Source organism: Mastigoproctus giganteus, chromosome 6 (genome assembly GCF_048544385.1).
Source record: "Mastigoproctus giganteus isolate SK-2022 chromosome 6, ASM4854438v1, whole genome shotgun sequence".
Classification (NCBI taxonomy): domain Eukaryota; kingdom Metazoa; phylum Arthropoda; class Arachnida; order Uropygi; family Thelyphonidae; genus Mastigoproctus; species Mastigoproctus giganteus.
Window position 1 is genome coordinate 106,104,515 of NC_143580.1, and position 27,554 is coordinate 106,132,068.

Sequence of the window (27,554 nt, forward strand, 5' to 3'; positions counted from 1 at the left end):
CCAGACCTGTATACAGTACAAAAGTGTGGCCTGACCATTGCCTTATACAGGGGGATAATCACCTCCTTATCCCTGCTAGAAAAATTCCTGTATATCATTGACAAGACACCATGAGCTACTCTTGCAGACTGTCTGCACTGCTCAGAAAACTTCATATCTACCTGCACAATTACCTCCAGGTCCTTTTCACTCTCTACCACTGTCAGTTTAGTACCACACAGTTGTTATTCTGGAGTTACTGCTTCCCATATGCAGTACTTTACATCTGTCAATGTTAAACTTCAGTTGCCGCCTCTCAGCCCATCTGCTAAACTTTTCTAGATCCTGTTGCAGCAGTGTCATTAACAACCCTGCCAACCTTTGTATCATCTCCAAACTTGGACATTAAGCCTGATATACCATCATCAATATCATTAATGAATACAGAAAACAACAATGGACACAAAACTGAACCCTGGGGGACTCCATTAATAACATTAGTCCATGAAGAGGAGTGTCCATTGATTACCACTCTGTCTTCTCCAACTCAACCATCCCTTTATCCATAGCAGCAATTTGCCACCAATGCCACACTGCTCCAATTTGTGCAGCAGTTTTCTATGTACAACAGTATCAAAAGCTTTTCTAAGATCCAAATATATGATATCAAAATTATTTTTTGCATCCAGTTCCTTAGTGACAACATTATAGTATTGAATCAAATTGGTCAGACAAGACTTCCCCTTAACAAACCCATGCTACGTCGGAGCTATAACTGAAGCCTAGATGATCCTGCAAGCTTCTTTAACCAGTGCTTCCATTAATTTCCCTGGAAAAGAATTTAAACTAACAGGTCTCTAATTACCTGTGTCTCCCTTTGATCCTCCTTTGTGGATTGGGGTCACATTTGCACATTTCCAGTCCATGGGTACCTCCCCTGAGTCCAAGGAAGCTCTCATAATTATGGCTAAGGGTTTGCTTACTTCCTTTGCTGGCACCTTTAATATAACTGGATAGATAACACAACCCATGTATTTACTTGTTCCACCCACCCCAGGTGCCTTATGTTTATTTGCAACAATTTCTCCTCCACTTTACTCTCAGTTCTTACAAGATTATCTAGCTTTTGTAAAATAATAAGAGGAGTTTATTTCAATATAGATAGTATGAACCAGAGCATTACAGCTCTGATTCATACTGTCTAAGATTATCTAGCTTACTGCCAGAGTTTAATACACCTGTGGCACTCCCCTCCCTGAATAACTCCTCATGTGTGAATGTAGATGCAAAATACTCATTCAGTTTGGTAGCTATCTGATCAGGATCATCAACAGTTGAACCAACAATATCAAGTGGACCAATCTGATTCATCCCCTTCCTTCTAGAGTTTACAAAAGTAAAGAACTCTTTGCTGTTTTTATTTGCATTCTTTGCCAGATTTCTCGTAATCTGCCTTTGCCTGCCTAACTTCCTTTGTGACTTTGTTACAGACCAGCTTATACAAAGGGTACTAGGAAAGTTTTGCAATACAGCTTTGTTTATTTAATTTTTTCAAAGTAATTTCCTCTACATTCAATACACCTCTCCATCCTCCGAAACCAATCTTTAAACCAGTTCTGCCAAGTTTCACTAGGGAGTAAAGCACACTCGTTGTCCCAAGCCCGTAGAAGGTCCTCATCACTGGAAAACCGCCTCCCTTTTAGCTTTATTTTCACATGCGGGAACAGTGCAAAGTCGCAGGGAGCAAGGTCTGGTCTGTAGGGAGGGTGCTCGAGAAGTTTCAGTCCTGTCGTGGTCAAATATTCGGTGCAGGCTTTGGCACGGTGAGCTGCAGCATTATCGTGATCGAGGTACCAGGTGTCCATTCTTGACTTTGGCCGCAGGTTCTTCATAGATCCAATGACTTTAGGCAGACATTGTTCAGTATACCACTTATCTGTGACTGTCTTCTGCGTGTCCAAAACGACACGTTCCACAATTCCACTCGATTTGAAAAATACAGCTATCATTTTCTTCTTTACAGATCGGGATTTTCTGACAATTACGGGTGTGTCGTCATCATCAAAAACCCAAACTTTGTTTTGAGCCTTGGTCAGCAGATCGTAATAGTACAGCCAAGTCTCGTCACCTGTCACGATGTTCACATACCGAGATTGTCCCTTATCAAACTTTTTTAACATCTCCCGGCACCAAGTCACACGTCGTGTCATCTGCTCTTCAGTCAGTTGATGCGGCACCCAGAGAGAACAAAGTTTCTTCACGTGCAAATGATCTTGCAGAATCGAACGAATTGCTGGTGCATTTAGGCCCAAAGTATCCTCTATCTGTTGGTAGGTCACTCGCCTGTTTTCGTCAAGCATTTTCCTCACAGCAGTAACGTTTTCCTCCGTAACTGACGTTCGTGGCCTTCCCGGCCTCTCAGAATCCTCCAGAGTGAAATTTCCCCTTTGGAATTCTCTATACCACCTGAATATCGTTGTACGATGTGGACAATCATCATCTAGTGCAAGAGTCATTTCTTCTAAGCACTGGTCTATGGTTAAACCACGCACGAAATTATACCGCAAAACTGTCCTTATCTCATTTCGTGACCACGATGCCATCGCAAGCACTTTACACTCTCACTACTAATGAATAACTGAGCCCATCGACTTGGCGCGGTAGCTACTATGCACGTATGAACATGTCTCAACATGCAGCAACAAGCAGCTTCCTGTGATTCATTGTTGCGTCATATTGCAAAACTTTCCTAGTACCCTTTGTATCTATCATAGGCCTTTGTGTCACCTGTTAATTTATATGTATTCCATGCACTTTTCTTCTCTGTCACATGTCTAATTAGTTCAACTGACATCCATTTAGGCCTAAATTTTGAACAATATTTCTTAGTTGGTATGAAAAGCCTAGTAGCTTCCAAAATTATTTCTTTGAATGCTTCCTATTTTGAATTTGCTGCTGGTAACGTCATGAGTTGGTCCCACCGTATAGAATTTAAATACTGTCTCAGACCACTGCAGTTGCCTTTATGAAAGCAAAAACCCTTCCTTTTAGCCCTGATGGTAGTTACCTCTTTGAGTAAATCCCAATTCAGCACACTGTGATCACTGCCTTCCTTTATTCCTTTATCTGCAGATTCTTAATGCATGAAGAATCACTACTGATAATCAGATCAAGAGTATTACTCCCTCTAGTAGGCGCCTCCATAGCCAGGTGGGCAGGAGCAGCAGTGCGTAGCACAAACTTCTTGATTAGACTGGGGTTCGAGCCTGTGACCACCAAATATGGAGGATGCGGAAAGGTCAGGGAATGACCACCGCATATCCCAGGAGCAATATGGCCTTAGCTGTTAATGCTCCTAAAAAAAAAAAATAATAATAACTCCCTCTAGTTGCCTCCAGAACATGCTGCTGTAGAAAATAATCATTTAATAAATCCTCAAAACCCTTGCTAGTGTGTGAGTGACCAATCCACAAATTCCAGACAATCTCTGGGAAATTAAAATCCCCCATTATAAGACACTCTGATTTACTCTCTGATACTCATCAGATTCATTAGGCCTATAACACACCTACTCTCATTTTTCCTTTCCCAGTGCTTATGTCACACCAAACAGACTCAACATTGCACTGGGAAAGGAAAAATGAGAGTAGGTGTATGTTATAGGCCTAGTGAATTTGATGAGTATAACGAGCAATTGTGCAGAGAAATAGAGTGGGCCAGTAAATCAGAATGTCTTATAAGGGGGGATTTTATCAGTTTGTCACCTGTTTCTACTCTTAGTTACCCTAACACAACCCATGTATTTACTTGTTCCACTATAACTCCCAGCAGTCCTGGAAATCCCCATTGCCTTGCTTTCCAGGCTGCTGCTCAATTGCATTTCAACAGAAGCAGTGCAAGAATCTCTTTCACCTCTGCCAGCGGCTACTGTTAATCTATTAGTCCATGTATCAGGACCGATCTAGCAGTTTTTTGACCCACCTAACACCTTGATAGCATCAGCAAATATTCTTGCATTTGTTGCCCTTCTCTTTACCCATTCCAGCAGCTCTACATCCTTCCTAAAATGAGGCCTCTAGACCTATATGCAGTACTCAAGATGTTGTTTGACCTTATACAATCTGTCAGTCTAGCTTTATACAATGGGATAATCCCCTCCTTATCACTTCTAGAAAATTCCTGTATATCATAGACAAAACCCCATGTGCTGTCCTGACAGCTTGTCTGCACTATTCAGAAAACTTCATATCGACTGCACAATTACCCCCAGTCTTTTGCATTTTCCACTACCCTGAGAGTTAGCATTGCAAGTCTGTGATTACTGCTACCCATATGCAGTACTTTGCATTTTTCAATGTTAAACTTCATTGCCATTTCTCAGCCTATTCGCCTAATTTTTCTAGATCTTGTTGCAATAGCATACCATCATTAACCACCCTGCCAGCTTTCATATCATTTGCAAACTTGGACATTAAACCTGATTAATCATGTCACCACTTGATCTCCCTTTGTGATTTGGGGATACATTTGCACATCTCCAGTCCATGGGGACTTCCCCTGAATGCAAGGATCCTCTTAAAATTATGGTTATGGGAGTGCTTACCTCTTTTTTGGCCTTCCTCAATATGACTGGACAGATCCCATCCACCTGAGGTGCCTTGCTTTTGTTTAACTTCAACAATTTCTCTTCCAGTTATTACAAAATCATTTAGTTCCTGTTAGAGTTTGATAAACTTCTGGCATCTCCTTTCCCTAAAGAATTCCTTATGTTTGTATATAGATACAAAGTACCTATTCAACTTGTCAGCAACTTGAGCAGGGTCATCAACAGTTGAACTATCAATATCAAGTGAACTTATGTGATTCATTCCCTTCCTTCTAGTTAAATAAGAAAAAAAGTTTTTGCTATTTTTCTTTGCATCCTTTATCAAAGATTTCTCATAATTTGCCTTAGCTTGCCTGACATCTCTAAATGATCATTAAAAATTATCATTAGGGAATCCAAATATTAAATGCACAAATTTTATTAAAAACACATCTTCCGTAATACGTAGTGTTTAACATGTTTACAATAAAAACTGAATGTCTGATATTATCATCACTTTGCAGTTTGGTACATGATAATAATGAAATATAATTCTTGAAACATAATTTAAAAAATTTAAAACCAAATCTCAGAAAACACGAGATTTCTGAGTTTGAAGAATTCGGTGCTTTAAAGTTTGGCTCAACAAAAGAGAAAAATACAGTCTTAAACCTTACTCTGCATAGCTTTTCACAGTATTTTACCTTTACCAAGGTGTAAGGTGCAACACTTTTTCATACATGTAGCTGAAATTTTTCTTACTTCACATGGATTTTCTTGCTTTAAGCTTAAACCTTGAACCCTGAAAGGTGTTTTCAGTCCAAAATCAGTTGAAACATCTATCAAGTTTTATTTTATGGCTATTTCAGTTGATTAGCTCAAAATAGTCTTCCAAAATATTGTAAATAAACTTCTCACCTTTGTTCATTTCTGGAAAATATCCCCTAAATGTCACTTGTAATAATCTCAGATGCTCTTAAATATTTTCTTTAACGATATCTAGAATCAATTCATTTCCTGATATAAAACTGTGAGTAGCAATAACTCTGAAGCATTTTTTTTTCTGGGGGTATATGGTTCAAAAATAACAATGGTATAAGTTCAATTTAATTTATCAATTGAATCATGCATAAAATTGTTGTATTGTCACCTTGCAGTAACAAATTAAATTCTTGATTTGCAAAGTGACATCCTAAGTTGGCCAGTCTTTGCAGCCATAATGGGTTGTTTACAGCTGCAGGGAGATTAGAATGTGTGCTCTGGAGAGCAGAGTGAGTCTCCAAGTATACGTGTTTGCCGACCTTTCTGGAATAGGATATGATACAGCCAAGAGGATGTCTTTGTGTGTATGTTTGGATCAGAGAGTGTAAAGAAATTATGCACCAACTCAGCATTCTGATGGGTGTTTAAGAGAGCTAGATGAGTAGGGTGGATGCCCTCAAAGGAATTAAAATGGGAGACCCATCACGCTTTCAGCTGCCCAACTCAATGCCAGGGCCCACACTTGTACATCAGGCAACACAGCGGCAATTCCCAAGGCAGAATGCACTGGTTCCACAGGAGGCAGTTATTGTTGGTGCCTCTATTGTCAGGGAGGCAGAAAATATATTGTGCAAATCCCATCAGTATTGGGCAAACTCAATGCTGATGGGATTAATCTATTTGCTCAGATTATGCATCTGAGGGGGCATAAATTCAAATTGAGGAAAGACAGTTGTAGAATGGATGTATGGAAATTTGCCTTTAGCCAGTGGGTGGCTGATTGGTTGAAAAACTTCCATCTGTCATTGTGAAAGTTAATAGGTTAAACAAATTCAAACAAGAACTGGACAAACATTTGGAGCGAATGAATAGGTGGGAAGGTTTTTTTTTTTTTTTTTTTTGATGGTTGCTGTATGAGCTTGCTTTCATGCATCATATGCCTCTACTAACACTAATGAATTGAGTCCTGGAGAGATTGTGCAGAGCTTATGGGGTAGAATCTTTTCTCAGCACGATCTGTGCTTATTATGTAGAGACTACTTCTACAGGGATGGGATAAACTTAAACAGAAAGAGTGCAAGAATATCTGATGATACTATTGAGGCAGCATTAGGTGGGTAGAAAAACTGCTAGCATTGGGGGATAATACACAGAATAATAGAGTAATAACAGCCATAGGCAGAGGTGAAAGTGATAAAGTGATTCTTGCACTGTTTCTACTGGACCGAGTAGCAGGCTGGATAGCAAGGTGTTGGAGATTTCAAGGCCTGCTGTGAGTCATCACGGAACAAGTAAATACATGGGCTGTGTTAACATAACTAAGAGTAAGAACAGGTGTATATATATTTGCAGGTACACCAATGCTAGGAGCATAGTAAATAAATTTGATGAATCTCAAGTACTGTTCAAGTCATCAAATGCAGACATTGTGGGGTTATCAGAGACATGGTGTCACTCAGATATAAGGGATGCAGAATTTGAATATGGGTAGTACAATGTGTACAAAAAGGACAGACATGATAGGAGAGTGAGTTATACTCTTATTTAAGAAGCATAAAAAATCTAATGAGCCAGTTGATATGAGTGGCAGTTTAACGTTGAAACAATCTGGTGTGACATAAGCACTGGGAAAGTAAAAAATGATAGTAGGAGTGTGTTATAGGCCTAATGACTCTGATGAGTACAACCGACAAGGGCAAGTTACTACTAAGATAAAGGAATGGATTAGTAGGAAAAGACAGAGTAGTTATAAATTGACGCTGCTCTTCAAGGACTAATGTCATTAGTGCTGTCCCCATGGTTTGTTGCTGGGCCTATTGTTTTCTGTATTTATTAATGATATTGATGAAGGTATATCAGACTTAATGTCTTAAGTTTCCAGATATTATAAAGGTTGGCAGGGTGGTTAATTACAGTAATGATGGTATGCTACTACAACAAGATCTAGAAAAATTAGGCAGCTGGGCTGAAAAATGGCAATTGAAGTTTAACATTGACAAATGCTAGCAGTAATGAATTTCTCTCAGCAGTGCAGACAGGCTGCGAGGACCGCTCATGGGGTTATGTCATTGATAAACAGGAATTTTGGTCATAGAGATAAGGAGGTGATTATCCTTTTGTATAAAGCAAGGGTCACAAAGATAAGGTCATAACATCTGAGTACAGCATACAGGTCTGGAGGCCTCATTTAAGAAATGGAGAACTGCAGTAATAAGGAGGTGATTATCCCATTGTATAAAGCAATTGTCACAGAGAAAAGGTCATAACAGCTTGAGTACCACATACAGATTTGGAGGCCTCGTTTTAGAAATGATGTAGAAATGCAGGAATGGGTATAGAGAAGGGCAATGAGATCAGCGAGGGGAACAAAAGGGTGCTCTTATTTGGCTTCAGTTCTGCAAACTGCAACATCTGGGGACTACCACCTGTGAAGACTGAATGGATTGAGAAAGCTCAATGATGATGGGATTCTTGCTCAGACTACAAACACACTCGAGGGTCATGAATTCAAATTGAGGAAGGATGGTTACAGATGAAATGTGCAGAAGTTTGCCTTTAGCCAGCAGGTAATTGACTGCTGGAGCAAACTTCCATCTGTTCTTATGGAAGCTGATAGCTTGAAGAAATTTGAGGAAGAACTGAAAAACTATTGGAGGTGATGAATAAGTGAAATGGGAAGGTGTTTTTTTTTTTTTTTTTTTTGTTTGTGCTGATGCTCTATAAGCTTTTTCTGTATCATTTGCTACTACTAATAGTATACAACCCCACTCATATGTGACTAATTCCTGACTGATTCACAATTATATTTTTGACTTGTAGTTGCAGCTTGTCTGTTTTCTGATGGCACTCAGCAACATGTGATAAGGGAAGGGAAAGGAGAAAGTTGAGGTCATGAGATGCTCAATAACAGCTTTTCATTTGATCAAGTAATAATTCTGTACTTGAAACAGATGACACCTTATAGATTAATAAGGACGGCAATGTGATTCTTCAGCAAAACCCTTTATCAGCACTGACTTATTTTTAATGTACTTTATTTAAGATTTATGTATATTAAATTTACACAAATAATGTTTATATACATGTGCACATGGTTTATAGGAATTACCTAGTTTTACCTTAAGGAATTCCCCCTATAGTCTACTATAGGGGGAATCCCAACTTACATTAATTCTTAATTATGTGGGGTATCAGATCTTTAACTCTCCCTTATTTTGAAACTCAACTGTACTATAATACAAACCTAAATCTCCACTTTGAAGATTCCATCAAACAAAATGTCTGTTAATATACAAATTGTTTTGAAATTTTTCTAGTAGATGCTCCCAACTTTTATCTGCACTGACAGCTAACTGAAGACACTTTATAATAGTATTAGTATTGGCAAATGATATGCAAGTTAGTGCAAATGCATAATTTCTGCATGTAGCCGACTACTAAGTACCTAGGAACTGGGATCATTTAAGTATATCTCTTATTGTGAATACCTTCACGACGAGTTACCACGATACTGGACTACTGCCAATAAGTAATACTTCACCAATGGAAAAGGCTACTGTTGCTTATTCTCAGTGGATACCACCACCCAGATGGCACCGCTCTATGATCTTATTGACAAATGATTCAAGAAAGAAAGCATAACAGTGAGAAAAAAAAAAAAAAAAAAAAACAATTTCACATCACCTCCAATAATTTGTCTAATTCTTCATTAAATTTAACGAAATTACCTACTAATAAGAATATATATTATATCCTTATCAATTAATTACTAAGATTATGACACTGTTCAGACTGCATCATTACTACGTAGTTGAATTTTAAGACAAACTGAAGTTTGTACATTATGCATCATTATAACATCTCATGTTGTGAAACCCTTCACAAGTTGCCTTCTTATATATAAGTAATATTGCCCATTAGAGAAGATACTGTTACTTATTCTCAGTTGAGTACCATCAACCAGACGGCTCCATTTCAAAGCTATTTGGCATCTCATTGGTGGGTGAATAGGTAACAAAAGTATAAGAGCTGATGACACCCAGTTGTGACTTATTTACATAATGAGAGATGCCAAAAAGGTGTACCGCTTACACAAATATGAAAGCCTCAAACTATGTAAAATTCACAATATGCATCATTATGAGAATAGGTAACAAAGACTTCACTAATGCAGAAGTACGTATTAAAATTATAAGAGGAACACAGATGATTCTCAAGCATTTCACAATATGGGATGATATAATAAGGATGTTTACTTATAAATAGCAGAAAAGGCATAATTCAAATAGAAGAAGACTACTATAAAGAGTTATACAAGGAGTGAAGGAATGATGCCAGCAGTGGGGAAGATGGATTGCAAATTAGTAACACATATAACATACCTGATAACCTTCCTGATGAGGTAGAACATGCATTGAAGAAAATGAAGAACAAGAAAGCCCTGGGAGAAGATTAAGTTACTGTAGAGTTGTTAAAATTGGGAGGAAGAGACATGACACAAAAACTGGCAAGACCCTTCACAAAATGCATTAGAAAAGGTGTGATGCCTAAGGAGTGGAATTATGCAATCATAGTTTTGCTGCATAAGAAAGGAGATAAATCAGGAATTGGAAATTATAGACCAATTAGCTTGTTATCCCACATCTACAAGTTGTACACAAAGGTCATTACTAACAGATTAGAAAGAATACTTGATGAGAATCAACCAAAAGAGCAAGCTGGCTTTAGGATGGGATTCTCAACTATGGATCACCTTCACATAATATCACAGCTAATGGAGAAAGCAAATGAATATAAAACACCATTATGCCTGGCATTTGTGGATTATGAAAAGGCATTTGACTCCATACAGCATAAGGCAATGTTTCAGGCACTGGAAAGACAAGGCATGGATATCCCATATGTTATGATTTTGAAGAAAATATATGAGAATGCTGCCTCCTTTATTAAACTAGACAAAGACAGTAGCAAATTTAAAATTGAGAAAGGAGTTCGACGAGGAGACACAATATCTCCGAAGTTGTTTACTGCTGCCCTCGAGGAAGCTTTCAGAAGATTAGACTGGTCACAGAAAGGAGTCAATGTGAATGGAGAGTACCTAAACCATTTACGATTTGCAGATGACATTGTGGTCATAAGCCACGATCTCAAAGAATTAGAGGAAAATCTTAATCAGTTATGCAGAGTTAGTAAGGATTTTGGACTAAAGGTGAATATGTCTAAAACAAAAGTAATGATGAACAAGTATGCCACAGAAAGGGATATAATGATTGATGGTTTAGTAATTGAAAAAAGTGGAGTCATATACTTATCTGGGACAAGTCATTAGCTGTAATAATGATAAATGGCTGGAAGTCAAGAGAAGAATAAATTTGGGATGTATAGCATTCAGGAAATATAGTCACATACTGAGGAACAATATCCCAATTTGTCTGAAACGTAAAATAATGAACCAATATATATATCTCCCCACCATGACTTATCGAAGTGAAACTTGGGCACTCACCAAAAGAATGGAAGAGAAGCTGAGAACTACACAGTGAAGAATGGAACGAATTATATTGGGAATCAGACTGTTAGACAAACTGTTAGACAGACAAACACAAGTTCGTTCTTGGGTTTTATTGGCGCATTAGCAACTAAGGCTATAATGCGCACAAACACAAGTAAAGGACATTCTTATCAAAACTAAAGAACTAAAATGGTCTTGGGCAGGACACATAGCTTGATGACAGATGGACTAAGAAAATAACAGAATGGTACCCAATAGGAGCTAGAAGAAAACCTGGAAGACAACAACGGAGATGGACAGATGAAATTCATGAGTTTGTGAGTAGTAAATGGATGGCCAATGCACAAAACAGAAGGAACTGGAAAGTTGCTGGAGAAGCCTTCATCCTGCAGTGCATTGAAAATGGCTGATGATTATGATGATGAATAAGGATGTTTAGAATACAAACTTTGGTTTGCCTTAAAATTCAACTATGTAGTAATGCTGCAATTGTGCTAAACAATGTTGCAGTTTTAATTTTACATAGTTTTAGACTTCTGCCTTAGTGTAAAATGTACACCTTTTGGCTCTTGTATCGTATAAATTAGTTGTAATAAGGTTTTAGGTGCATCAGTGACGGCGCCTCCGTAGCCAGGTGGGAAGGAGCAGCAGTGCGTAGCACACGCTTCTTGATTAGACCGGGGTTCAAGCCCGTCACCACCAAATACGGATGATGCGGAAAGGTCAGGGAATGACCACCGCATATCCCGGAGTAATATGGCCTAAGCTGCTAATGCTCCTAAAAAAAAACCAAACAACAACAACAGCATCAGTGACTATGACATATTGCTCTGTGTGTACTATCTGTAAACTGCATGAGTTCCGTGTTTGATTTTCTGTTTTCTGGTCGAAGAACCCAAGTTTCTGGGAGAAAAAACCATGCTACCCTTACCTGTGACAGACTAACTCAGCCACCTTGTGAAAAGATTTTATAAAAATTCCTTATGTCATCGTATAAATTAGTCACACCTGGGTCATCAGCTATTATACCTCTGAGTACCTACATTCTCACTGATGAGATGCCAAATAGCTAGAAATAGCAATGTTTGGATTGTGGTACTCAACTGAGAATAAGTAACAGTAGACTTCTAATGGAGAAATTTGTAGAAATGATGCAAGTAAACAAACTTATACAGCATCAGCCAAAAAATCCCTTCCTATGTGATATAGGAAGAGAGGTGATATATCACCTGTCTACCAAATTTAATAGTTTGCCTAGTTTGTTTTTTTTTTTTTTTTTTTAAATATAAAACCCCAAACATGAAAGCTATTACAACCTATAATACTTAGTACCACTTGTGGGTACTAAATAGATGATGAAAGAAGATACTTGTTGACATTAGACTTGCTTCTTCCTTGAATTTATTCAAATTTCCATACATCTATCCTGAAACAATCTTTCTCAATTTCAATTTATGTCCCAATTTGAATTTATTTATGAAGCCTTTCCTGTTAAAAACACCCTTTTTTCCTTCTCACTAATCTTACTGCTCTTCTCTGCACCAATTCCAACATATTATTATTATTAGCTATTGGTGCAAGGAAGCTTGAAGCTTATGCTGCACCAGCCAAAAAAAAAAAAATTCCTGAGTTACCCTAAGAGAGAGAGAAAGTCTGAGCAATATGGCCTTAGTTGCTAATCTTTTTTTTTTTTTTTTTTTTTTTTTTTTTTTACGTAAACCCCAAACACGAGAGGTATTAGAACCTATAGTACTTAGTACTGTGCTTGGGTTGGAGGTTGAGAAGACGAAAGAAGATATTTGTTGACATTAGACTTGAACTTCTGTAGACTGTAATTTTCAGGAAATACGTATGAAGGAAGGTTATTCCAGAAAACGGAAGTTGAATGAATAAACGAGGAAGATGAAAAGTTGGTTCTGTGAGTTCGAAGTTGGACAATAAATGGATGTTGGCTGGTGGCGGCACGTGTTCGGACTGTTTTGAAAGAGAGAGCGGGAATTATTGAAGCCAATTCAGAAGAACAGTGCCCATGGAAGTATCTGTAGAAGAGGCATGCAGCAGAAAAAATACGTCTATGAGAGAGCGAGTGGAGAGACTCTGTTAGAGATGAATCATTAATTAACCTAACTGCCCTCTTCTGAAGTAATCAAGAAGCCTGAGAGAGGTTTTGGGGGCACCACCCCAGATGTGGGAACAATATTCCATGGCAGGGTGGATTTGCGATTTACACAGAGTGAGCAGCTGTTTAGAAGAAAAATAACGAAAGCGAAAGAGAAAACCAAGTTTTTTAGATTTTAGATGTAGAGGAAGCAATATTTATAATATGCATGTGCCAAGAGAGATTAGAAGTCAGGGTAATCCCAAAAAGAGATATATCATTTTGCCTAGAAATCGGAGTGTCACTAAAGATAAGCATAGGAGCAGAAGAATCCTTTTTGCGAGATATAAGACAAGACTGAGTTTTAGAAGGGTTAAAATCAACTAAGCTGTCTTTGCCCCACTGGAGAATTACCTGAAGATCGGCAGTTAAGGAATTGGTAGCAGATTTTCGAGAAATTGATGCTGATTGAGCAGGACAAGGTTTCTCAAAATGGAAAGTGGAATGCAATGTGCAATCATCGGCAAAACTATGGATAGGATTTCCAGTCAATGGAAGAAGGTCATAAATATACAAGAGGAAATGAGTGGGGGAAAGAACTGAACCTTGGGGGATACCGGCATTAGTGGAGAAGTTAGGGGGGAGAGAGGGAGAGAGAGAGCCATTTACCATTATACTCAGTGAGCAATCAGAGAGAAAACTGGATAATCAATTACTAAAAACAGTTGGCAAACCATCAGATGGAAGCTTGTTTAGAAGATCTTTATGCCAAACACGATCGAAAGCTTTTGAGATGTCAAGAGCAACTACTTGTGTTTCACCGAACCTTTCCATTGAATTAGTCCATAAATGGGTAACATAAGCCAGAATATCACCAGTGGATCGACACTGACGGAATCCATACTTGCAATCGTTGATCAGACGGAAGGTTTCTAGGTAGTTTAAGAGTTGGCGGTTAATTGATTTCTCCATTACTTTAGAAAGAGTAGAAGTAATTGTAATGGGACGATAATTGGATGGGAGGGATTTGTCACCCTTTTTAGGAACTGGCTGGATATGAGCAAATTTCCAAGCAGAAGGAAAAATGCCTTTGGAATAAGAAAGTGAGAAAAGACGGCAAAGAATAGCAGCACAGGTTTTGAGAACAAGTGGAGAAATACCATCGGGACCTGGAGCTTTTTTAGCATCAAGATTCGTCAAAATCCTTTTGACGGAAGACCACAGGAGGCATTGAATGGAGCGTGTTGGGAATGGTGGGAGGTGTTTTACCAAGATCATTAATACATGAGCTGGAAGAAAAATGGGATGCTAGCAGGTCAACTTTATCCTTGGCTGAAGTGACAACAGAACCATCTGGTTTGGACAGAGGTGGGAGCAGAGATGGGCAAAAGTTGCGGCCAATAGCTTTGGCAAGAGACCAGAATGCTCGGCTACCATTAGGGCAAGAAGCAAGTTTTCTACTCTTAGCCTGTTCAAACTCTAGTTTGGACTGATTAATAATTGATTTACAATTGTTGCGAGCTTTTGTGTAGGCAGAAAATGAAACTGGAGAATTAGAAACAAGCCAATTACAATATTAGCATTAGCATTAGCATTAGTAGAGGCATTTGATGCAAGAAAGCAAGCTTATGCAGCATCAGCCAAAAAAAAAAAAAAAAAAAAAGTAACATAAATAAATAAAAATAACCACTTCCACTTCACCCCTCTGTTCGTTCGAAATACCTGTCCAGCTGAGCCTTAAACTTATTTAGGCTATCAACTTCCACGACAAGGGATGGAAGTCTGTTCCACCCACCAACCACCCGCTGGCTAAAGGCAAATTTCCGCACATCTATCCTACATCTGTCTTTCCTCAATTTGAATTTATGCCCTCTCAGGTGATTTTTCTGAGCTAGAGGAAGAATCCCATCAGCATTGAGCATGCTCAAACCATTCAAGGCTTTGTACACCTCTATCAGATCACCCCGCTGGTGCCTAGTTTCCAGACACTGTAATTTGCAAAACTTAAGCCTTTCTTCGTAAGAGAACCCCTTTGTCCCATTCACCAATCTAGTTGCCCTTCTCTGTACTCGTTCCAGCAGCTCTACATCCTTCCTGAAATGAGGCCTCCAGGCCTGTATACAGTACTCTAGGTGTGGCCTGACCATTGCCTTATACAATGGTATAAGGTGTGGCCTGACCATTGCCTTATACAATATGCAACATTCTTCTCTTGAACAGCCTTAGCACATTTATTGGAAAACCAAGGTTTAGATAAAGGGCGAGATTTTAAAGTGGAATGTGGGATAAAGGATTCCATTCCTGCAAGAATAATTTCACTGACACGATCTGAGGAAACGTTGACATCAGAAGTTTTGAAACAGTAATCTGACCAAGGAAGAGAAGAAAAGAAGTCTCACAGGTCATCCCACTTTGCATTCTTGTAATGCCAAACAACATGAAGTTGAGAATAGCCATGAGATAAAGGTTCCATTGGAGAAGAGACAATCACAAAGTTGTGATCTGAAGTGCCTAAAGGACCTCTCACTTTGACCGTGTACTTAGAAGGGTTGTTTGCGAGAAAAAGATAAAGCGTATTGGCTGTATGATTAGGATTGTCCGGTATTCTTGTAGTTAAATGAACAATCTATGCAAGGTCATTGGTAATTGCAAAAGCCTCAGCATCTCGACCAGCTGGGTCGGTGTGACTAGAAAATGGAGCCAGCTGGAGTTGTGAACATTAAAATCACCAAGGAAAATTACCTCACTGTTAGGAAAGTTGGACTGGAGAAAGTCAAGTTGCAAAGAGAGGAAGTCAAAGAGCTCCAAGTGATTAGTGGAATTGGGAGAACGGTAGAGGCAGCAAATCAATTTGACACAATGAGGTAGAGAGATTTTAAGCCAGAGAAGATCAAAGAGAGGAGATTCCAAATTGCCAAGTCTCTGACAGGGAATATCAGAATGGACATATGCACAAGTCCCACCTTTGAGATGAAAGGAATCATACAGCGAATAATTTGGGCATCTGAGATGAGCAGTAGTTGAATCAACCGATAACTGAGATTCTGTCAGAAAAAGTACATGGGGTTTGGCAGACTGCAAGTGGAAATGGACATCGTTAAGATTAGAATTGAGACCACGTATATTTGTGAAATGAATTAGGAAGTGCTTGGGAGGTTTAGATCTTTTCGCAGATAAGCTTGCTCTATTAATTTGACAATTCATGGTGTATTCAATAGTAAGAAAAAGTGGATGGGACATGCTGTATGAAGTAATGAAATTTTTGGATATGGCGTACATGTGGTAAGAATATACCCAGATCTTTGACATGACGTGGCCTCGACAATGCTCCCCCACATACACACTACTCGGACTCCCTCCAGTCACTATCTGGCAGAGTAGAGGTAGCAAGATTATACACTAGCTGATCCGGAAGCCTCCTAGAGAGTTACCAATAGTTTCGGTCTAGTGTACTAACTAGCGGCCGGCCTGCGAATACCGTTTTAGAGCTGTACCCTCGAAATGTAAGGAATATTGGATCTTGCCACGACATTCATCATAACCTCAAAAGTCATCAATCATACTGCATGATGGAAGAGATAGGGAAGGGTTGACCGGAACTTAGCTCTAGAGACTAAACATGGGTTCCACTTCAAGCCTCCGAAAAGCAAAGTGGTGGTATTTCACCTGTTGATGAAAGTCATCTACCACCTAGTACTGCCTAGTAACATAGAGGGGCGGCGTTCCTCCATGTGGTGTGGGCACCACACCTCGACTCCTGCTTACGTGGGTTCACACCTGGGTTGTCACCCACCATGTACTTGTGCATGGAGGTTATACCCAGGATGCAGGGAATAACTTTGATATTATATACTTGGATCTTAGAAAGGCTTTTGATACTGTTGCACATGGAAGACTGCTGCACAAATTGGAGCAGTGTGGCATTGGAGGCAAGTTGCTGCTATGGATAAAGGGGTGGTTGAGGGGGAGAAGACAGAGAGTGGTAATCAATGGACACTGCTCATCGTGGACTAATGTTATTAGTGGAGTCCCTCAGGGTTCAGTATTGGGGCCTTTATTGTTTTCTGTATTTATAAATGATATTGATGATGGTATATCAGGCTTAATGTCCAAGTTTGCAGACGATACGAAGGTTGGCAGGGTTGTCAAGGACACTACTGACACTATGCTGCTGCAACAGGATTTGGAAAGGTTGAGCAGATGGGCTTCGAGGTGGCAAATGAAGTTTAACATTGACAAATGTAAAGTACTACATATGGGAAACAGCAACCCCAGAGCAACGTATCAACTCTGTGGTACTACACTGACAGTGGTAGAGAATGAAAGGGACCTGGGGGTGGTGGTGCAGGCAGATATGAAGTTCTCTGAGCAGTGCAGACGAGCTGCAAGAGTAGCTCATGGTGTATTGTCAATGATATATAGGAATTTTTCTAGCAGGGATAAGGAGGTGATTATTCCCTTGTATAAGGCAATGGTCAGGCCACACCTAGAGTACTGTATACAGGCCTGGAGGCCTCATTTCAGGAAGGATGTAGAGCTGCTGGAACGAGTACAGAGAAGGGCAACTAGATTGGTGAATGGGACAAAGGGGTTCTCTTACGAAGAAAGGCTTAAGTTTTGCAAATTACAGTGTCTGGAAACTAGGCACCAGCGGGGTGATCTGATAGAGGTGTACAAAGCCTTGAATGGTTTGAGCATGCTCAATGCTGATGGGATTCTTCCTCTAGCTCAGAAAAATCACCTGAGAGGGCATAAATTCAAATTGAGGAAAGACAGATGTAGGATAGATGTGCGGAAATTTGCCTTTAGCCAGCGGGTGGTTGGTGGGTGGAACAGACTTCCATCCCTTGTCGTGGAAGTTGATAGCCTAAATAAGTTTAAGGCTCAGCTGGACAGGTATTTCGAACGAACAGAGGGGTGAAGTGGAAGTGGTTATTTTTATTTATTTATGTTACTTTTTTTTTTTTTTTTTTTTCTTTTTTTTTTTTTTTTTTTTTGGCTGATGCTGCATAAGCTTGCTTTCTTGCATCAAATGCCTCTACTAATGCTAATGCTAATGCTAATTACTAACAGTCCCACCATCGTGAAGGTGCAAGCAGAGGATTTAGCTGTCACAGACCGTCCAGACTTCGCCGAAATTGGATCCATTTGACTTGAATGTCACACGAATATCAGTTCCATCAGCGTTTTAGACTCCCAGGTAGCAAGTACAGCTATAGTCTGGCATATCTGAGAGAATGTCTGTGACAACCTCGAGGACCTAATGCTCCTAAAAACCAAATAACATACAAACAACAGGGATAAAATGTAGAAGGGAATCACCAAGAAAGAGAAGAATGATGATATCAAGGTCAGGACCCTGGATGTGCCAAGCTCACACTCACCAGATGTGAGCCCCTGGGGTTATTCATGTCCTTCCTAAAATGAGACCTCCATCCAGTCCTGCATATACAATATTCTAGATGTGCCCCAACTATTGCCAACAATAGGATAATCATTTCTTTATCGCTGCAGGCAAAATTCCTGTACATCACTGAAAAAACCCACGAGCTATCCTGGATCCTAGTAGACTAATCCTATTGCTCAGAGAACTTGATGTGTGACTGCACAACTACCCCCAAAATCTTTTTTCATTCTCCACTACTCTGAATGTGGCAACAACATGGTACTAATCTGCAATTACTGCTACCCATGTGCTTTACCTTACATATGTCAATATTAACTTCAATTGCCATTTCTCAACTTAACTGTCTAATTTTTCTAGATTTCATTGCAGTAACATACCCTGCTATACTATAACTATAACCATACTATAACTAGGGTGGCAGAAATCAACTTCAAAGGTCAAATAAAAAACAAATTCACTGACTTAATAAGAGGAACAAAAATAACAATCATATTACTAATTTTATATCAAAAGTTACAAAAACAATAATTTTTAAGTAATAAAGTTCCACCTAATGGCACCAAAAATGTGTTGCTCTACAAAATAGCTTCAAACAGCAATTACCGTATTAATTTTTGAAAATATAAGAAATGTGCCAATTTAGAGATAACACTTAGCATGCTCTTTTCCTAAATTTGTCACTTGCTATTTCTACATGATATAATAAAATAATACTTACTAAAAAGGGATTCAATGCTATATTGCCCATAATCAAGAAATGCTGAGAGAAGATAAGTCATTCCAAGGGTTAGCAAACCTAGAAGTGCTAACATTGCAAATGTTTCATACACACGTGCCATGATACCCTGTAAAAAATAAAACAGAAATATCGAAGCCAGAAAACAAAGTACGATCTACCAGATTTTAAGCATTCATAAGAGTACAAGTAAGATTAAATAAAAGTTGAATTCTTAAATTTAAAAAAAAATTTTAAAAATCAATTCTTAAAAAAAAAAAAAAAAAAACACAGAATTAAAAATGTTATTTAAATATCAGGATTTTTTTTTTCTTTCTTTTTGAGAAAATATAATGGGCCATTCAAAATAGAAACTTTCCCTCTAAAGCAAAAACACTTCCAAACAGTAAATTGAGATTAATGGCAAACATACCTGCTACTACAATGCCTAATTACCTCCTCAGTTAGTAAAAGTAACTGTCTTTTAATAACAGGTAGAAGATCCTAACTTGTCCCAGGGTGTGTGCTTTTTTACAGCTGAAAGAGGGGCAACTACTAATGAATATGGGAGTTGCAGACTTGTTGGATGCCTCTCAACAAGTATTCCCTGAAGCACTGTTCCTGAAACAGTTCAGTTCCTGCTCACTACTTACTGTATATATAGTTGTTAAACTAATTGAAAATTAAAAGGAAAAAAAAAAAAAAAGGTTTTAAACTATAACTGCTATTCTGGTTTGAAAGGAAGAAGATTTGGTAAACCTAACATTAAAAAAAAAAAAAAGTTTTATACCTACAAGATTTATATCAATGAATATAATTTATCTGAAACAAAATCTATCAAAAAGTTTAGTATTAGTGGAGGCAAATGTCACACAGCATCAGCAAAAAAACAAAACATCATCCTCTGGCAATCCTCTTTAATAACACAGATCAGCAAATATTTTTGATAAAAAAAAAAAAAAAAAAAAAAAAAAATGTACAGACAACCTAGACCACCAGAGGTTCCCAAACTTTCTCGGTTCACGGTGCCCTTAGTCTCCCAGTATTTTTTTCATGGCACCCCTAGGCCAAAAGAAATACCTAACACAGTGGTTTTCGACCTTTTAATATATACCTACATAATAATTTTATTCTTTATATAGAGGTGTTAAATAAAGATCAATTACAGATCACCACAAAATTAAAAAGATATGGTACAATGGATACTGTACACCTTTTTATAATGAAATAAATGTATAAATTTAAAAAAATAATAATAATAATAAACAATAATAATAACTTTTAAGTAACTTAAACCGAAATAACACGGCACCCCAAGAATGTTGTTGTGGCATCCTAGTGTGCCGCGGCACCCCGGTTGAAAACCACTGACCTAGACCTTTGGTTACTAATTCCAATATTTTTGCAATGGTACGTAAATAGTATAATCAGTCTAATGATCATACCTCTCACATACTATTCACATACTTGATTATAATTATTATTATTGTTTATACATTAATATACTAGCTTGTGAAAACTGCTAGCTTGTAGGGATTCACAAACTAATAGAATGGTAGCCACAAGGGATTTCAAGGGCTACTTGAAGTCATCATGGGACAAGTAAATAAATGGGTTGTATTAGGGTAACTAAGAGTTCTTAGTTACTTCTTAATTCTTATCAAAACTAAAGAACTAAAATGGTCTTGGGCAGGACACATAGCTCGAAGACATGACAGATGGACTAAGAAAATAACAGAATGGTACCCAAGAGGAGCTAAGAGAAAACCTGGAAGACAAAGGCGGAGATGGATAGATGAAATTCATGAGTTTTTGGGTAGTAAATGGATGGCCAGTGCTCAAAACAGAAGGAACTGGAAAGTTGCTGGAGAGGCCTTCATCCTGCAGTGGATTGAAAATGGCTGATGATGATGATGAACTAAGAGTAAGAATAGATGTATGTATACTTGCATGTACACCAATGCTAGGAGTACAGTAAATAAATTTCATGAATTTTAAGTGCTGGTCAAGACATCAAAAGTAGATATTTTTGGGTTATCAGAGACATGGTGCCACATGGATATAACCAGTGCAGAATTGGAATTTGGAGAGTTCAATGTGTACAGAAAGGATAGACAGGTCAGGAAGAGAGGAGAGGTTATGCTGTTAGTTAAGAAATACATAAAATCTAAGGAAGTGCATCCAGTTAACATTGGTGGATAATGCAATGTTGAGTCAGTGTGGTGTGACATAAGTAGTGGGAAAGGGAAAACGAGAGTAGGCGTGTGTTGCAGTCCTAATGAATCTGATGAGTATAATGAGCAATTGAGCAGAGAAATAGAGAGGGCCAGTAAATTAGAATGTCTTATAATGGGGATTTTAACTTTCCAGATACTGACTGGAAATTATGAGTTGGTCACTCGCACACTAGCAATACTTTTGTGGATTTATGGGATGATTGTTTTCTGCAGCAACACATTCGAGAGGCAACCGGAGGGAGAAATACTTTTGATCTGATTATTAGCAGTGATTCTTCATGCATTAAGAATCTGCAGATAAAGGGCAAAGTAGGTTTCAGTGATCACAGTGTACTGATATGGGATTTACTTAAAGATGTAACAACCATCAGGGGTAAAGTGAAGGGTTTTGGCTTTCGTAAAGATGACTACAGTGGTCTCAGAACGTTTTTAAATTCTATACAGCAGGATCAACTGATGATGTTACCAATTGTGAATTCTAAATGGGAAGCATTCAGGGACTTAATCTTGGAGTGTACTAGGCTTTTCATACCAACTAAGAAATAGCGTTCAAGGTTTAGGCATAAATAGATATCAGATGAATTAATGCGGCTCATGGCAGAGAAGAAAAATACATGGGATGCATATAAAATTATCAGGTGACTCAAAAGCCTATGGTAGATATAAGCTACTCTGTAATCAATCCCACAAAGGAGGTTAGGCAGGCAAAGGCAGAATACGAGAAATCTTTGGCAAAGGATGCCAAGAAAGTCAGCAAGGAATTCTTAACTTAAGTAAACTCGAGATGGAAAGGGATGAATCAGATTGGTCCACTTAACATAGATGGTTTGACTATTGATGATCATGCTCAGGTAGCTGCAAATGCAATATACTGAATGAGTATTTTGCATCAAAATCACAAATGAGGAGTTATTCGATAACTGACAGCAAAGTGGAGGAGAAATTGTTGAAGTTAAACATAAGGAAGGCACCAGGGGTGGATGGGATCTATCCAGTTTAAAAAGAGACAGCAAAGTAAGTAAGCAAACCCTTAGCCATAATTATGAAAGCTTCCTTGGACTTAGGTCCCCAGGTGAGTATGGGCTTGGCACACCCAGAGTCCTGAGCTGGATATCATCATTCTTCTTTTTCTTGGTAATTCCCTTCTACTTTTCTTTCTTTCTTTCTCTCTCTCTCTCTCTCTCTCTCTCTCTCTCTCTCTCTCTCTCAGGGTAATTCAGAAATTTTTTTTTTTGGCTGGTGCAGCATAAGCCTCAGGCTTCCTTGCACTATACGGTTAATAATAATAATAATCATAATAATAATAATGGACTGGAGATACGCAAATATGTCTCCAATTCACAAAGGGGGATCAAAGGGTGACACAGGTAATTACAGTCCTGTTAGTCTAACTTTTGTTCTAGAGAAAATAATGTAGTCACTGGTTAAGGAAGTGATGCAGGATCATCTAGACAAGACTGCAGTTATAGTTCAGACACAGAATGGGTTTGTTAAGTGGAAGTCTTGTCTGACAAATTTGATTAGATACTATGATGTGGTCACAAAGCAATTGGATGCAACGAATAATTTTGATATAATACGCTTGGATTTTCGGAAAGCTTTTGATACTCTGGCACATGGAAGACTATTGTACAAATTGTAGTATGGCATTAAGGGCAAGTTGCTATAATGGATAAAAGGATGGTTGAGTGGGAGAAGACAGAGAGTGGTTATCAATGGACACTGCTTTTCATGGACTAATGTTATTAGTGGATTCCCCCAGGGTTCGGTGTTGGGCGCCCATTGTTGTTTTCGGTATTTATCAATGATATTGATGGAGATTTAATGTCTAAGTTTGCAATGATATGAAGGTTGGCAGGGTTGTTAATGACAGTAATAATAGTACGCTACTGCAACAGGATCTGGAAAGGTTGGGCAGATGGGATGAGAGGTGGCTACTGAAGTTTAACATTGATAAATGTAAAGGACTGCATATGGGTAGTAGTAACGTATCAACTGTGTAGTACTACACTGACAGTGGTAGAGAATGAAAAGGACCTGGGGGTAATTGTGCCAGCAGATATGAAGTATTTTGAGCAGTGCAAGCAGTCTGCACGAGTAGCTCATGGTGTCTTGTCAATAAAAAAGAGGAATTTTTCTAGCAGGGATAAGGAGGTGATTATCCCCTTGTATAAGGCAATGGTCAGGCCACACCTTGAGTACTGTATACAGGTCTGGAGGCCTCATTTTAAGAAGGATGTAGAGCTGCTGGAACAAGTACATAGAAGGGCAACAAGATTACTGAATGGGCTAGCTCTTACGAAGAAAGGCTTAATTTTTGCAAATTACAATGTCTGGAGACTAGGCACCTACAAGGTGATCTGATTGAGGTGTATAAAGCTTTGAATGGTTTGAGCATGCTTAATGCTGATGGGATTCTTCCTCTTGCTCAGAATATCCTGAGAGGACGTAATTTAAAATTGAGGAAAGACAGTTGTAGAATAGATGTGTGGAAGTTTACCTATAGCCAGTGGGTGGTTGATTGCTGGAACAAAGTTCCATCTGTCATTGTAGAAGTTGATAGCTTAAATAGATTTAAGGCAGAACTAGACAAAAATTTAGTGCGAGTAGATGGGTGAAATGAAAAGTTTTTTTTTTTTTTTTTTGGCTGATGCTATATAAGCTTGCTTTCTTGCATCATGTGCCTTTAGTAATGCCAATATTAACTGAAGCTTAACACTGACAAATGCAAAGTACTGCATATAGGTAGCAATAACCCAAGGGAAACATAACAACCGTGTTTACGTACACTCAAGGAAGTGGAAAAGGACTGGCGGTAATTGTGCAGTCAAATATGAAGTTCGCTGAGCAATGCAGACAAGCTGCCAGGGCAGGTCATGGAGTATCATCAGTGATATATAGGAATTTTGCTAGCAGGGACAGGAAGGTGATTATCCCATTGTACAAGTGAATAGTCAAACCACACCTAGAGTACTGTGTACAGGTCTGGAGGCCTCATTTTAGGATGGATGTAGAGTTGCTAGAACAAGTACAAAGAAGGGCAACAAGATTGGTGATATGAACAAAGGGGTGCACTTACGATGAAATGCTTAAGTTCTGAAAATTGCAGCACCTGGAGAGTAGCACCTGCGACGTGATCTACTTGAGGTGTATAAGACTTGAATGGGTTGAGCAAGCTGAATGGTGATGGGATTCTTCCTCTTGTTCAGATTAAGAACCTGAGGGGGCAAAGATTCAAATTGAGGAAAGACAGTTGTAGAATATATGTGCGGAAATTTGCCTTTAGCCAGCGGATGGTTGATGAGGGGGAACAGACTTCCACCTTTTGTTGTGGAACTTGACAGCCTAAATAAATTTAAGGCTCAGCTGGACAGGCATTTGGAATGAATGGAGGGGTGAAATGGGAGGTTGTTGTTTTTTTTTTTTTTTTTTTGGCTGATGCTGCATAAGCTTGCTTTCTTGCATCGTATGCCTCTACTAATGCTAATAAAAGTGATTATAGCAGTCTCAAAAAAGGTGTTCAATTCTATGCAGTGGAACCAAACTTTTTCTGACAGCAGTCTGAATGGAAAGAATTCAGGGATGTTATTGTAGAAGCTACTAGGGTGCTTATACCAACTAAGAGATACAGTTCAAGACACAGACCAAAATTGATGTAAGATAAACTGATGAGACTTGTGCCAGTGAAGGAAAATACATGGAATGAATGTAAATTTTCAGGTGATATAGATGCCTACAGTAAATATAAACTAGTCTGCCATCAAATTCCAAAGAGGGTTAGATCAGCTAGGGCAGATTACAAGAATTCACTAACAAAGAACAGAAAGACTTCTTTACTTATGTAAACAGTAGAAGGGTTGAATCACACTGGTTCATTATATAAAGAATGAATCAACAACAGATGATTCTGCTCAGGTCACTGACAAACTGAATGGGCATTTTTGCATCTTATTCATAGATAGGGAATTTTTTAGGGATCGAGAGGTATTAGTAAAATTCTAATTTATTAGAATAAATTAGAAATAACTGATAGAAAATAGCAGAAATTGTTGAAGCTAAATGTAAAAAAGGTACCTGGAGTGGATGGGATCTATCCAGTTATAATTAAACAAGGAAGCAAAAGAGAGAGAGGCTAACTTTTGCCAATGATTATAAGAGCATCCCTGTATTTAGGGGAGATCCTTATGGACTGCTGATGTGGAAATATATTCCCAAATCTCCAAGGAGAATCAAAGGAAGTCTTGAATAATTATAGATCTATTAGTTTGACTTGTTGTAGATAAAATGGAGTCATTAGTTAAAGAGGTAATGCAGGACCATCACAAGATAGGAATGCAATTATACTGCAGTCACAGCATGGATTTGTTAAGGGGTGATCTTGACAGACCAATCTGAGTGTAAACTATGATGCCTGGATACAAAAAAATAATTTTCATATCATATACTTTTCAGGGAAGCTCTTGATGCTGTTGCACATCAAAGACTGCTGTACAAACTGGAGTAGTGTAGCATTAAAAGAAAGTTAATGCTCTGGATAAAGGGATGGTTGAGTAGAAGACGAGTGGTTATCAATGGACACTGTGAATTAATGTTATCACTGGAGTTCCCCAGGGTGGTGCTGGGCCCATTGTCATTTTCTGTATTCATTAATGATATTGATGAAGATATATCTGGCTTAATGTCTTAAGTTTACAGATGATACCAAGGTTGGCAGGGTGGTTAGTGATAGTAATCAGGGTTTGCTGCTAAAAGATCCACGCACATTAAACAGATGGGTTGAGAAGTGAAAATTTAAGTTTAATATTGGAAATGCAAGGTACTTCTCATATGGGAACAGTAATCCCAGATTAATGTACCAGCAGTGTGGTACCACACTCAGCGCATTGAAGAATGAAAAAGACCTGGGGGTAATTGGGCAGTCAAATATGCTGCCAGGACAGCTCATGAGGTTTCTGTCAATGATATACAGGAACTCCCCAACTTACGTAACGGTTGCATTCCGCAGTCAGGATTTCCCCCATGAATTTCCCACTCGCAACTCTGCTTTCTGAATTGATTGAATCAAAAAATAAATGATCGAACGTGTAAATAGAATTATTTATTGTATTTATTCAATTTTTTATCTCATGTGCAGGAAAAATTAAAAAGTGTGCAATTTAAAAGAATTTCAAAATTATAAAATTACAAAAAAACAGATGAGCCAGGCATAATGTCAATAAGTTTTACCTCATGAGCATCGTTGCCAGAATCAACATCTTCAGTTGATAAGTACGCCGCTACGGAGGTTGAGGACTGTGGAGATTTAGAAAGGATTGGTCGCTCAACTTTACGAAAGAACATATTAAATGGATGACTGGACAGTGGCTTTTTTCTTTTCATCGTAGATTTCTTTGTAGCAAGCAAGCATATCATTCTCCCCTCTGTTAACTTTTAAGAATCGTTCACTGTCAGGATCCATCTTCTCAAACCTCGCCATTGCCAATGCAATTTCACAAAATGCCACTGCCATCTCTCTGGTGATGAAGCGTCTCAGCTCCTCATTTGGTTCATTTTGAGCTTCGTCAGCATTTTCTTCTTTCACTATTGCTGCCTGCAAGTCACTAAGTTCTTTGTTAGATAATTTCTTTTCTTCTTCCTCTATTAACTCCTCCACGTCTTTGGCATCAACCTCCAAATGAAGTAGCTCTGTAACCTTAATAATCTTATCTGTAACCTCTTTATATGATTCGTTTTTTTTCAAATCCTTCTAAGCCTTTTACGTGCCGTGGGCATATTTTCTTCCATGCGCCATTTAAACAACTTTTAGTAATTTCCGCACATGCCTTATTTTAGTATTAGTAGTAGCAATGGCCACATGGTGCAAGGAAAAGCCTATGGCTTATGCGGCACCAGCCAAAAAAAATAAAAATAAAATAATGATAATAATAAAAATAAATAACAATAATAATAAAATAACAAAAAATAAATAAATAAAACGATAAGAATAAAATAATAATAATAAGAAAAAAAAACAATAATAATAATTAATAAATAAGAGAAA

The 27,554-nt window shown here is 38.4% G+C and overlaps 1 protein-coding gene across 1 annotated transcript in view; it reads right to left on the minus strand.

Annotated features, from left to right (window-relative positions):
• The window catches only part of lili (LMBR1-like protein lilipod), a 229,356-nt gene that overhangs the window by 144,875 nt on the left and 56,927 nt on the right, over positions 1 to 27,554 (minus strand). The window contains exon 5 of the mRNA XM_090376265.1: positions 19,281 to 19,407. Within this exon, the coding sequence (XP_090232391.1) occupies positions 19,281 to 19,407 (127 nt within the window). The remainder of the gene's footprint in view (positions 1 to 19,280; positions 19,408 to 27,554) is intronic.